At 38.1% G+C, this 13,925-nt stretch overlaps 1 protein-coding gene across 1 annotated transcript; it reads left to right on the top strand.

Moving 5' to 3' along the window:
• The first annotated feature begins 1,770 nt into the window (after positions 1-1,770).
• kcna10a (potassium voltage-gated channel, shaker-related subfamily, member 10a) lies at positions 1,771-5,773 on the top strand. Its single transcript, XM_039681314.2, has one exon. It carries the CDS (start codon positions 1,889-1,891, stop codon positions 3,575-3,577), a length of 1,689 nt encoding a protein of 562 aa, XP_039537248.2. The 5' UTR covers positions 1,771-1,888; the 3' UTR covers positions 3,578-5,773.
• Positions 5,774-13,925: the final 8,152 nt, after the last annotated feature.

Consider the following 13,925-nt stretch of genomic DNA (forward strand, 5'->3'; position numbering starts at 1 on the left):
GGATGAGAACGGTCTGGCCATTCACCATGTAGAAAATAGTAAACGTGTTAACAACTGATCGATTTCAGCCGTAGGTTCAGCATCTATTCATAATATAGGAGGCGGAGATTCAGATTCTAGAAAGCATTTGATTGGACAGAAAATCTGAAGAGAAGTACAGAGTGACGTCATCAAAATCATCAAAGTGGAAGTGAGAGACAGTGAGTTTTACAGTCTTCTAAATGCGAATTTTGTCATTATGTTGGAGCAGACTAGTTTATAGATAACAGCAAGGCCTGTACACACCAGGACGAATATCAGCGTGCGTTATTCGTCAGCATTTTTCAACTCGTTTTTTGTGTTCACACCCAAACGATTTTCGCTGACGATGAGCCGAGTGAACATGCAAATTCGTTCCCTGACATTAGTTGGCGCCAATTTGCTGTACAATACCACTCCATCACAGTTCTCTTTTCTCAAGATGTTTGTAGTGCCTGTCGCGTTTGTCACATAGTTCTTTATGTTTTAACGCCAACGAGACCAGCAGCTCTACATTCATCTTGCCTTGCATCTTCCTCGTCTTATTTCTTCTTGCTGTGTAGTGTAGACGGCGACGCGTATATCTTCTTCGCCGTTGCATATGTGTGCTCAGCACGCCCCCAAGTCGTGTTTTACTGTAACCTCAGAAGCTTCAAACACGTGAGCAAAAGCGGCAATCTCATTGGTCGGATAGTTTTTGACGCGTCGCGTCAAACTAAAAAAAAAAGAACCCGAGGCGTTTTTTTAAAAAAATGACGTTTTTACGCGTGGCGTTTTATGCGTCAGTGTGCACACTCACATTGTTTAGTCACAAACTGTTAAACGTCTGCAAATAACATGCGCAAAATTCGTCCCGGTGTGAACAGGCTTATATTCATACTAAAAGCCAAACAACATAAATTTCAAATTCATGGGGATTTTAAACCGCCCATACCACCCAAGTCCCTAAACTTGTCCCGTATCCCATATGACATTTCGTCAAAATAATATACGCACATGGCACACTTTAGCGTCAATATAACATGCAGTGTTATGGGTAGGTTTAGGTCTGGGGTAGGGTCTGCGTCTCATATTGATGCTAAAGAATGCCAGTCACCTGTATGACGCCTTGGGTTCTTCGTGTTATATTGTCGCTAGAGGGTGCCATGTGTGTATAGTATTTCGACGAAATGTCATATGGCGTCACCTATATGACGCGAAAGGATGAGAACAGGCTCCAATAGCTGCTTTTGCAATACAATACAAGACATAAGTGTATTTTTATGCAAGTACATAGTAGTTAAAGACACCTAATATAAAGTGTGACCATACTTTTAAAATAGTTAATTTAATATATCATTCTTTTTTGTGAATTGGAGGAGGACATGTGTTTAATTCTCATAAAAACAATGAAAAAATATACTAAGAGCTGAACATGTCAGTCCAAAAGAGGATTTTTAGTGTTTCCTTCATGGATTGTGATTGATAGACTTGTGAAATTTGCCATCACTCCCACATTTGCAGTGCAAAGTAGATTCACAGAGAAAACAAAAATAACCCAAAAATAACTGGCATTTTTGGAATTGTTGTGATGCTGACACCTCGCAAAATAGGTCACCTTCACCAGCTGCTCTCCTCGGGGTTTGTCTCAGAGCAGTTACCAAGAAACAATGTGCTTCTCAAACACCATTTACTGCTTTAGTCTGAGATGTATTAGGCAAAAACACTCTAACACTTCTTCTTTGTTTTGCAGGTCCCAGCACTGTTGATTCTTCCTCAGTTTGTTGACCCTCACCTCAAAATCAAATGCAGAAGAGCATTTGAAGTATTAGACCAGTGATTGTGTTCTGGTGAAGGAAGAATTGGGCTGTTGTGTGATATCTGGGGGCACATGACGGTCCAGGCTGGAAGGATGGAGGTGGCGCTAGTCGACTTTGACAGTATGGAAAACATTGACAACTGTATGGACAACTTCAATGACCCAGACTATCCCAATGAGATGACGGCTTTGACAGTAGAAATGCCAGAGTTTGGGCCTGGCACCACATGCAATACTGCAAAAGTGTCACCATATAAAGAGAAGACCCCATCAAATATGGATGTACCGCAATCACCTGTCCTGCCGCCTCACACAAGGAGAGGACGTGCTAGCTGTGCTAGTCTAATTTCCAACTGGAAGTTACTTGTGAACAGTGAAGGAACACAAAGTGAGACAATCTTCAGTAGACTGGCCAAAGAATGCTACGAGGACTTGTTTGTTGATAAGCGAGGTCTTGATGAGGGTGATCAGAAGGTCATCATCAACATCGCCGGTCTTCGCTTCGAAACCCGCCTGAGGACCCTCAACCAGTTCCCTGAGACTCTTATGGGCGACCCAATAAAGAGAATAGACTATTTTGACCCGATGAGAAACGAGTACTTCTTTGACCGCAATCGTCCGAGCTTTGATGGGATCCTCTACTACTATCAGTCGGGGGGCAAGATTCGCCGGCCTGCGAATGTACCTTTAGATGTCTTCTCAGATGAGATCATCTTCTACGAGTTAGGACAGGAAGCCATGGACCAATTCCGCGAGGACGAAGGCTTTATCAAAGAAGTTGAGGTCCCGTTGCCGTCCAATGAGTTCCACAGGCAGTTCTGGCTGCTTTTTGAGTATCCCGAGAGCTCAAACGCAGCCCGAGGGGTTGCTCTCGTTTCCGTCTTCGTCATCGTCATCTCCATCATCATATTCTGCCTTGAGACTCTCCCAGAATTCCGTGAGGAGCAGGATATTTTTCCAACTGTTGGTTTTGCCTTAAATCAAACGCATCCCTCAGGTTCTCTTCCAAGCGTCTCCCCCAAAACCATCACCAGCACCTTCTCCGACCCCTTCTTCATCATTGAGACAGCTTGCATTGTCTGGTTCTTCTTCGAGCTTGTGGTGCGTTTTATGGCCTGCCCAAGCAAACGGGAATTTTTCAACAACATCATGAACATGATTGACATTGTCTCCATTATTCCCTATTTTGTCACGTTGATAACTGAGATTGTGACCACCACCCATAAGTCCAACACAGGGCAGAATATGTCCCTGGCCATCCTGCGAATCATCAGACTGGTGCGAGTCTTCAGGATCTTTAAGCTTTCCAGACACTCCAAAGGCCTGCAGATCCTGGGCCAGACACTCAAGGCCAGCATGAGGGAGCTTGGGCTGCTCATCTTCTTTCTCTTCATTGGCGTCATTCTCTTCTCCAGCGCCATCTATTTCGCCGAGGTGGACGACCCCAACACCCAGTTTGTTAGCATCCCTGATGGATTCTGGTGGGCTGTAGTTACCATGACCACTGTGGGTTATGGAGACATGTGTCCCATTACACTAGGTGGTAAGATTGTGGGCACTTTATGTGCCATTGCTGGGGTGTTGACCATCGCCCTGCCAGTGCCTGTAATAGTCTCAAATTTCAACTACTTTTACCATAGAGAGACAGACCAGGAGGAGAAGCAGCCCGTAGCTGATACAACTGACCAAGCTTCAAAGTCAGGGAACAATACAAAACATGGAAGTAGTTCCTCTCTGAACAAGGCAAATGGAAAGTATTAAGTATTAAAACCCATATTGAAACTTGGGAAACGGAAATTTTCGTGAGCATAAATCACATTAAACATCTGCAGGTCATATTTCACCCCAAAATCAAGAGATAATACACTACCCATCCAAAATAAATAAATAAATAAAATAAAAATTATAAAGTTGCTGTTTGGATTCAAATACACAAATTTCTGCTAACCCTAATTGATGGAGTGTGAAGCTTTTACTTTCTTAAAGAACCATGTAGGAAGACACACCATGGCCATATTCCAGGAGGACAATGTCAAGATTCATCAGTCACAGATTGTCAAAGAATAGTTGGAAGGAGCATGAAAAATAATTTTCACACATGAATTGACATTAAATTTAATTGAAGGTCTTTGGGGTGTGGTGGAGGAGACTTTACAGAGTGCTGGACTCTTGCTTTGTCAATACAAGATCTTGACCAAATATTTACCTAAAACTTTATTTTACAGTGTCCTTGTCACAGATGTTACATTATAATAACATGGTAATAACAGTAAATTATGCATAATTACATGCAACTAACCCTAACCCTAACCCATCCAAACCCTAATCCAACCCTAACCGTATAGTAAGTACATATAGTTACCTAATATATAATTTTAATATTATCTAATATTAAGTATTAGTACTTAAACACATAATTACACAGTAACAATGACCCAACAATTATTCCCATCAAGAGGTGCATTCATTTTTGGTCAATATCTTGCACGGACAATGCAAGATTTTTTCAGTAATATGTTTTTGTGCATTCAGTAAAGAGAATTGGGGAATAACAGTCATGCAAATTATTTGTAAAAAAAGAAGAAAAAGATGGTGCTAAAATATCCATAGTTTATTCATTTTGTGGTGAAAAATGACCCAGTCAGATACGTCACAGGTTTTGTGAGATTCAGCCAATGAGTTTCATTTTTAGTGTTTCGATGTTTGTGAGATTTTTTTGGGTTGAAACAGAGTTGGTATTATTACCTAATAACAGTTTCTCTGAAAACATAAGTAACCGAAATTAGATTTCCATCCGTGTTGCATAATCCTATTATTAAATAATAAAACAACTTAAAACCATCTCATAATCTCATAAACCTATTACATCCTGTCTACTATGTGTAATTAAAAATTAGAGAATCACTCTAAAATTAAACGACAAATGCACTATCATCAAGTGCATTTGGGTGGCTTAATGCTTCCACCAGGAAACTACCATTTTGGGTAACTTGCAAAATGGCGCCTTTAACATTTATCTCTAACACCTTTGTCATATTATTGCCTATATGTATGTGTTTTTTAATATAATTCCAAGTAAGTAGTGTATAATACTATCATGTTGTATTTGAAGTGATAATCATGGTTTGTTGTGGCACTTTAGAGGAAGCTCAGCCAATGAAGAGGAGAAATGTATTTAGAGTTTTCCACTTACAGTCACTATTTATTTCTATGATCATTACAGTGCCTTTCACTCAAATGGGACGTACCAGGCTTTATGTTGAGTGGAACAATGGTAAATGTTGACTTGAGTTGAAAGATATCGACCTACGTATCAAGACTTCCAAGTCTTGTTCTCTCTAACTATCACTTTCTCTATCAATATTAGCCTCAAGAAAGGCAATTTTCATTGACGGATAAAGACATTCACTCTTGTATCATTTTGATTAATAATAAGTGAAAATAGATAACGTTTTGTTGGAGAAAGCATCAGGGAGCTATGAGCCAAGGTCTCCATGTATTATACAAGTTGTTTTTCATTTATCGGAATCTTGGTGAGCTGTTTTCCCCAAGAAATACGGGATATTCTGTAAACACATATTGTCGTTGTGTTTTTAGTGTTAATAACTGCTGCTATTTTATACTTACCTAAAGTTATGTTATTTTAGTATGAAGGAGAAGTAGTGTGCTATTTCTGTTTGAATTATTAAGCAGATAATCTGATATTTATTTGCACATTTTGCCTCTATAACGATGGTTCTTTACAGACTAACTCAACACTGTGGTGGTGGTGGTGGCGCTACAGAATGAATTGAACATTTTAACGCGTCCTTTTATTCTAGAATTATAATTCTAATGAGAACATTCAAAGCCTTCAAGAACATTAAAAACGAAACTTCAGGAACTTGAATATCATGTGCTTTGCCTGACAACTTATCATAGTTGGTCGTACATTTATGACTGTAAATAAGTGACAATATAAAGCCATTTAATGTGTTAATAACTGTGTTATTACTGTATGTATTAAAATTCTACATTGTGTACTTGTTGAAGTGTTTGCTATGAAATGCAAATCTCACTGATGTGAATCACAGGATGCTGATGCGATCACTTCGAATCTTGTTTCAATAATTCGCCTTTGGCTAAGTCACGCCCTAGAATGTAGATTGACCAATCACGGCGCAGCCAAGAACGAGCTCCCACAGAGGTCCGACACTTTTTTCACAGCGCTCCATTGACTTTCAACACAGGCGTTTCATATTTTTGGTCTCGGCAGGCTATTACCGTCATAGTTTTATTAAAAATATGGTTAAACGTTGTGCCTGGGGGATTTTTAACACAGATACGCGTTTCTCAGAGAGGTTGGAGGGGGTGTCCGTTTTTTCCCTTCCCAAATCCGAAGTCAAATCCTGAGGAGTGTCGTCTTTGGATTAAACTGTGTGGACGTCCTCAGTCAGCTAAACCCCGCAAAGATCAACAAGCACATCTTTTTTGCTTCTAACCTTACTGTGAAGTTAGACCGTTTTATAATGTTTTAGGTTATGATTTCGGTTCTCATACCGGTTGTTGATACGTTAGCACACGCTGCTAATAAATACAACGTTATACACGTGTAGTCTGTTTGCTTTGTAATAACGATTATAGAAGTGAATAGAGACCTACCCAGCTTTGCATGAACAGTGTTGCTCCCTGATATTGTTAGTCCCAGCCTCCGTCTCGATTAGTAGGATATGCGATGGTTCATTTTTTGACTGTGACCGGTAATGTTATGCTTTTGCCCCTATATTTGGATGCCTTGTTGTTTCTTGCGTTTCACCTGTATGTCTTTAGCATTCGAACGCATATTGCAGTCCCTTTTGCCTACTTCTATCGGACACTTTATTTGCTGCTTTATAAAAGTTTGATAACATTTCAGCAGGAAGAGCTGTCACAGCATAAGCCATGTTGATACCAAACCAGAGCCCAGATGAAGTTTGAGAGATGTAGCAACAGTAACTAGGGGGACACGGCTTAGCCACTGGTGAATTATCAATAGACTTGGATTTTAAGCATTTTAAGTAAAATATGGAAATTGTCCTCAATGTGTCTTCCCCCAACATGAACTGCAATATATAGAAATCTATCTATTACAAATAATAATGTGGAATGGATTAAAACAATATAATTAAATACAATTATTGGCTAAATGGGCTCTATTATCACAATTGACATATATATATATATATATATATATATATATATATATATATATATATATATATATATATATTACTACTGTATAAGAGCCTACATTCATGTTCATCAGTGTTTTACATTAGTCTAGCCAGAAAGTGTGCCAAGGAGTTATCTGGCGGTCAGGTCTTTGAGGTCTTCCAGTCTCTGGAAAGCCCTCTGCCTCATTCATTTACTTTGTGTTATATTAGATGCCCACATTGCCGGCAATAACAGGCTAGACTTTCACTGTAACACGAGCAGCTGCTCTTTTTCTCTTTCATCAGTGACAGATCATACACATGCTTCCCTTTTCCTCTCACATTGTTGCATTGTCTGTATCGGAAATCACTCAATATCTCATTCTATATATGTAATACATTACACCACTAATAGTCCCCTGTAGTTGTGAATGAAAACAAGTGAGCGGATTCAGACACTGGGTGTGCCGGAAGTACTGTGGAATTATTCCGGCGTGACGCTCATCAGCTTCAGGGTGTTCAGTGTAAAGCGATTGCTTTGAGGTGCATTATGGGAGTGAATGATTGTCAATGTCCACGATGAATTTCCGACACCACTGTAGACTGACACATTGTAATTTTTTTTAGCACTATCAACTTGAACGCATTAAATTACATTAAACTGGCTTAAAAATAAGTTTTATAACTTATAATTTTCTTTTTGAACATTGCATAATTTATAATAATGTGTTGGGACCCCCTCAAAAATGAGATGTTACATCTCAAGGGGCTTTCCTTTAAAAAAAAAAACAAATTAAAAAAAATATATATATTTTGATGAGTTAAAGCAATGTTAAAACCCTGTTTTCATATCTTATTGATTTACATTTTTACAGCACAGACTTGCATGTAGAAATGTTCTAAAGAGTATTTTACTTTAAGACCCTATGAAAACAATTATAGCACAGTTGTCATACTTTCTTCTGGAGTTAATTGTATTGAATGTGCATAGTGTTCTTCAAATCTTTAAAGTAGCAGTAGTAGTTATTTTGACTATGTTGACTATAAGGACATGCATGTAAAATGTACTAAATTGGTTAATCATTTCAAATGTGTAATTACAAATATTACATACTTAGAAGTTTCAATAACAATTATATTAAAGTATATTTTAGTTTATCAATCAGCAGAACACTAATCATATTCCAAACACAATACTGTATAAGTCATACATAGCACTCAATTGATAACAATTTTGTACATAAATTTGTACATAACATGCAATTGAGAGTCTGAAAATGTTACATTCAATTAACACTTAAGAATAAATCCTTTTACAAATATAAAGCTAAAGTGAATGTTTTCCTCAAGGATTGTGTTGATGTATTTCCTGTTGAAACAGGAAACTGGGCGGTACTATACAAAAGTGCTCATCCCCTTTTATTTATATAGCAATTTTACATACTTGCTAAATGCTACAGCTAGTCAGAGGCATGCAGTATATATCTGCTAAAAGATTATACACTCACCTTGGATTATTAAAGGAACACCATACTAATACTCTGTTTAACCCCCTTTTGCCTTTAGAACTGCCTTAATTCTATGTGGCATTGATTCAACAAGGTGCTGAAAGCATTCTTTAGAAATGTTGGCCCATATTGATAGGATAGCATCTTGCAGTTGATGGAGATTTGTGGGATGCACATCCAGGACACGAAGCTCCCGTTCCACCACATCCCAAAGATGCCCTATTGGGTTGAGATCTGGTGACTGTGGGGGCCATTTTAGTACATTGAACTCATTGTCATGTTCAAGAAACCAATTTGAAATTATTTGAGCTTTGTGACATGGTGCATTATCCTGCTGGAAGTAGCCATCAGAGGATGGGCACATGGTGGCTATAAAGGGATGGACATGGTCAGAAACAATGGTCAGGTAGACCGTGTCATTTAAACGATGCCCAATTGGCACTAAGGGGCCTAAAGTGTGCCAAGAAAACATTCCCCACACCATTACACCACCACCAGCAGCCTGCACAGTGGTAACAAGGCATGATGGATCCATGTTCTCATTCTGTTTACGCCAAATTCTGACTCTACCATCTGAATGTCTCAACAGAAATCTAGACTCATCAGACCAGGCAACATTTTTCTAGTCTTCAACTGTCCAATTTTGGTGAGCTCTTGCAAATTGTAGCCTCTTTTTCCTATTTGTAGTGGAGATGAGTGGTACCCGGTGGGTTCTTCTGCTGTTGTAGCCCATCCGCCTCAAGGTTGTGTGTGTTGTGGCTTCACAAATGCTTTGCTGCATACCTCGGTTGTAACGAGTGGTTATTTCAGTCAAAGTTGCTCTTCTATCATTTTGAATCAGTCGGCCCATTCTCCTCTGACCTCTAGCATCAACAAGGCATTTTCGCCCACAGGACTGCCGCATACTGGATGTTTTACCCTTTTCACACCATTCTTTGTAAAACCTAGAAATGGTTGTGCGTGAAAATCCCAGTAACTGAGCAGATTGTGAAATCGCCCCGTCTGGCACCAACAACCATGCCACGCTCAAAATTGCTTAAATCACCTTTCCTTATCATTCTGACATTCAGTTTGGAGTTCAGGAGATTGTCTTGACCAGGACCACACCCCTAAATGCATTGAAGCAACTGCCATGTGATTGGTTGATTAGATAATTGCATTAATGAGAAATTGAACAGGTGTTCCTAATAATCCTTTAGGTGGGTGTATTTGTCAAATCTTAGGGGCACATTAGCACATCGATTAGCTTCAAAGCTAACAAACATGAATTTTGATTTCGTGAAAGTTAGATGAAATGACTCCCTTAAAAACCACAGAAAGATGGACTCCGCCGGGCTCTGACTTGTTTTATCCCCAGTCATAAAAGCTTTACCTTTAAAGCCCCAGGAGCGATCAGCTGAGTATACTGCAGGTAACTCTAGCCCAAACGCTGCTAAGAGGTCAGAGACAACGAACAATGGGAACAGGGTTTGATGAATGGATGATATGTGACATGGTACTTTGGTAAAAAAAAACAACAACAACAAAGCTGTGAACAGGAGAGGCAGGCAATGAGAGATACTGTCAATGCATTGCAGCTGTTATTTATGGACCTGAAAGCAGCTCTTGAAGGGTATGATAATAATTATGATAGTCAGATCTATTACAGGCTCTAACAAGGTCTTAGCAATGGTTTATGTGTGTGTGTGACTGTGTTTACGGGGAGTGAGTTCTTGTTTTACATTTAGCAGGATTACATGACACCTGCCTGCTACCAGTGTTGGGAGTAACGCATTACAAAAGTAATACATTACAGTAACATATTACTTTTTGCTGTAACGCAGTAGTGTAAGGCATTACTAATCAATTTTCAGTAATATTTTACTCGTTACATGTTCAGTGAGGCTTGTATTACAGTTGTATTACAGTGTATTGTCTGCTTTTACTTCTTAAAGGCAACAGACTATGTGAAAGTTTTAAAGCAGTCTTTTAGTGCCAGTTCAGAGCGGTCGCGTCTGTAACATTGTTTTTTCCTCATAAACGAACACGAAAACTGAAATAAAATGAATATTTTAAGTTCTATGGAGACTGGAGAGCCAACCCTTCCTCATGCGATTTGCGCAGTGTAATTAACAGAATTACAAAAAATATATTTTACCTCCTATTTTTTTGTTACGCATGAATGTGTGTCTTTTTCCTAATAATAAAAATAAAACATAGACTGATATTTGTCTAATGTCTGGAGTCCTTTAAGGAAGTAGCCTATATACGTTTCAATACATGTATTTTCTGAGAATTTTTATTTCAAGTTTTGACTGCAAATGTCATGTCCATAATGCTGGACTTCCCCAATTTTAAATAATTTATCCTCAACTAGTTTTGTGGTGTAGGTCTACGTATTTTATAATGTTAACTTCAAATAATCCTAATAGCCTAATTTAAAGATAAGGCAGCATTGGATATGGACGGTAAGGAGAATAACGCTGGACTTGGAAGAGGTGTGTCACGATTCTGTAGGTTCGTGGATCTGAGTCGTGTGGTGAATCGCGATTTCGGTTTCATATTGCATATCGTTACAGCCCAAAAGTTAAGTTTTACTTAGTTATTTTGGTGAAAGTAACTCAAAAGTAATACATGAGTAATGTAACGCATTACAATTCTGGGACAGTAATATTGTAAGGTAATGAATTACTTTTAAATAACAGTAACAAGTAATACCTAATGTATTACAGTTTGGAAGTAACTTGCACAACACTGCCTGCTACATACAGTACACACACACAAAATCAATGCAATATTTATGTACAACAGACCAATCTGGGTGAACCCACTTGCACTATACCAGTTTCCATCTTTAAAACTCACCAAGCACCAAATACAAGAGAAAAACAATTGTAATTCACAGAATTGAAAAAACTGTTTCTGGTGCATAGTACATAGTGCAATTCTGCATTGTTTTAAAGATTAAACGGGATTTTTACACTAATGATGTCACCAAACACACCGATAAAAAAAAAATGTATTTCTGTATTGTATACAGTACAATGTAAACATTGTATTACAATGTATTTCTAAACAGGTTTCAAACCTTTTCTGTTATTGTTCAGTCATAGTCTTGTCTCGTTGTTGCCGTCAAAACTACGTCTTGCTTTTTGGCGGCACATTGCTTTCTTGACGTTCACTAAACAAAATGAAAAACAAATTTAGGTTACATGGGTTTTAATGTTTCAAAGGTGCTTGTAAAGTGACACTGTGATCTGTGATGCCTGAAGCAATTTTAAAAGGAAAAACGGTGGAATAAATGTATGGTCATAACAAGCACATATTTTTAAAAAAATGCAAAGTATTTTCATAGTATTTAAGGCAAATACATTCACCCACCTAGCAGATGTTGTTCATTTTGGATTCTTCTGACAGCACATTAAAATCACATTGTGAAGAAAACATGAACAACTAATATGTTATTTAAAGCTGCATTTGGTTTTCTCAACATTTATATGATGACTAACTGTTGGCAGTCGCCTTGAACCTTTACTGACACCTGGTGGTGTGGATGCAGTGTCACACAAAAACTCAATTTTCAGTTCCTGGTGCCATTGTAATATGTGCAGTCAGACATGATTATCCAATTTGAGTCGAACAATAGTGGTGTTTGATGTTTCGGTAACACTTTATTTTATAGTGCACTTGTTAAGTTTACATTGTGTTACATGATTTCCATTACACAAGAGTAGATGTTAAAAATCATGCTGAATTGTACTTGTCTTTCGCCAACTAAATGTAAATTATACATTTAATTTATACAACTATAAATTATACATAATTACATACACTGACTCAGTACATAAATGTATAATTACACAGAGCAACGGATACCTTAAAATAAAGTGTAACCGATGCTACTTAGAGTCTTCATCTCATAAATATAATTTCAAAAGCGCTGTTAATTTGTGTGTAAAAGTTTTAATTGAGGAAAAATTACTTATTCCACCTTTAATCCCCTTATAGCATATCATGTAAACATATTTCTATAGATTATTTTTTTAACCACTATTGTTATTTTTTATTCAGCAAGGATGCTAAAAAATAAATCAGAAGTGAAAGTAACAACATTTATAATATTGCATTTTTAGATTCTTTGAAATGATTTTTACAAGATTTGAAACATTCTTTGGTAACACTTTACTTGAAGGGGTGTGCATGAGACTGATATGACACATGTCATGAATATGAAGGAGGTTTTATGCATGTTTATGACAACTGTCATTAAGTGTCATTCCCTCAATTATGACATTTTTAATGCAAATATGACATTGTTTGAGATGTCTTTGTTATGACACCTTGACATAAACCAATACACCATAACATGTCGGTGTCTTTGTCATGACAACTTGACATTATTAAGACAACACAACCTGTCATAAACATGACATAGCAGATTAATTATCAAACTTAAGGAACCACCTAGCTTTATGGGTTAACATTACACCTCCTGAGACCCTGCGTGCACATACGGGGACATCACATTTTTGGTTCTGTGCAGCATAATACTTAATTCTGTGTGACTGGAACATGTTTTTCACAAACGAGGACACTTACACTGCCATCTGGTGGCGTCAGAAGAGAAAAAAAATTAACATAAATAATTTAAAGATGGCAGAGAAAACAGGTCACATGTCACGCAGCCACTCCAGACCAAAACTTCCACAAGGTAAACAATCTAATAACATTTCATTGTTGATTCTTGTTAAGTTATGCATAATAGTGTTGTATGTTTGAAACGGCATGCACATTTGACAAAATTTTGTAAAAATAAAGATTTACCAAGCTGCTAAAGTTGATGTCCCCATATGTGGACATTGGGACTAAGCTTCGTTGAAACTTGCAAAAAAAATGAAAATTTGTAGTTGCATTGAGCTTCGTGTCAGGCTCACACACTCGAGCGCGCGCACACACACACACACACTCAACGGGGCGGGGCTTCACTCACGATCGCGCATGCACACATACACACACTTGCTCACTCGCACACACACACACACACGCGCGCACTCTCTCTCTCTCTCTCTCGCTCGCTCACTCACTCGCTATCGCTTACACACACATCACACACTCGCGATCGCGCGCACACACACACACATACGCTCTCTCTTGCTCGATATCCACCGTGGTGGAGCTCTGAAAATCAAAAAATCCCCTGAAAAAGATGGGCTGATTTTTAGAATTGCGCATCCAATGGTGCACCTCTCCTGGGCACGAATAAAGCCCATGGAGGGTTCAGGGGCAACAGTTACACAGTCTTTCACACCGGTTAAGTGTGATCCACTGTTCCCACAGATAAAAAGAACATTTCTAGTTTGGAGAAGCAGAAATTTTGGAGCATTGCAAAAAAGAAATCAAATTTTCAATTTGTTTTGGATATGTTTTTTTATGTGGATATTATATATTATT

The sequence above is a fragment of the Pimephales promelas genome, chromosome 20, assembly GCF_988280905.1.
Source record: "Pimephales promelas chromosome 20, fPimPro1.hap1.1, whole genome shotgun sequence".
NCBI lineage: Eukaryota > Metazoa > Chordata > Actinopteri > Cypriniformes > Leuciscidae > Pimephales > Pimephales promelas.

Excerpts from the sequence above, each read along its gene's own strand:
- kcna10a (XM_039681314.2), top strand. The coding sequence starts at position 1,889 with ATGACGGTCCAGGCTGGAAGGATGGAGGTGGCGCTAGTCGACTTTGAC.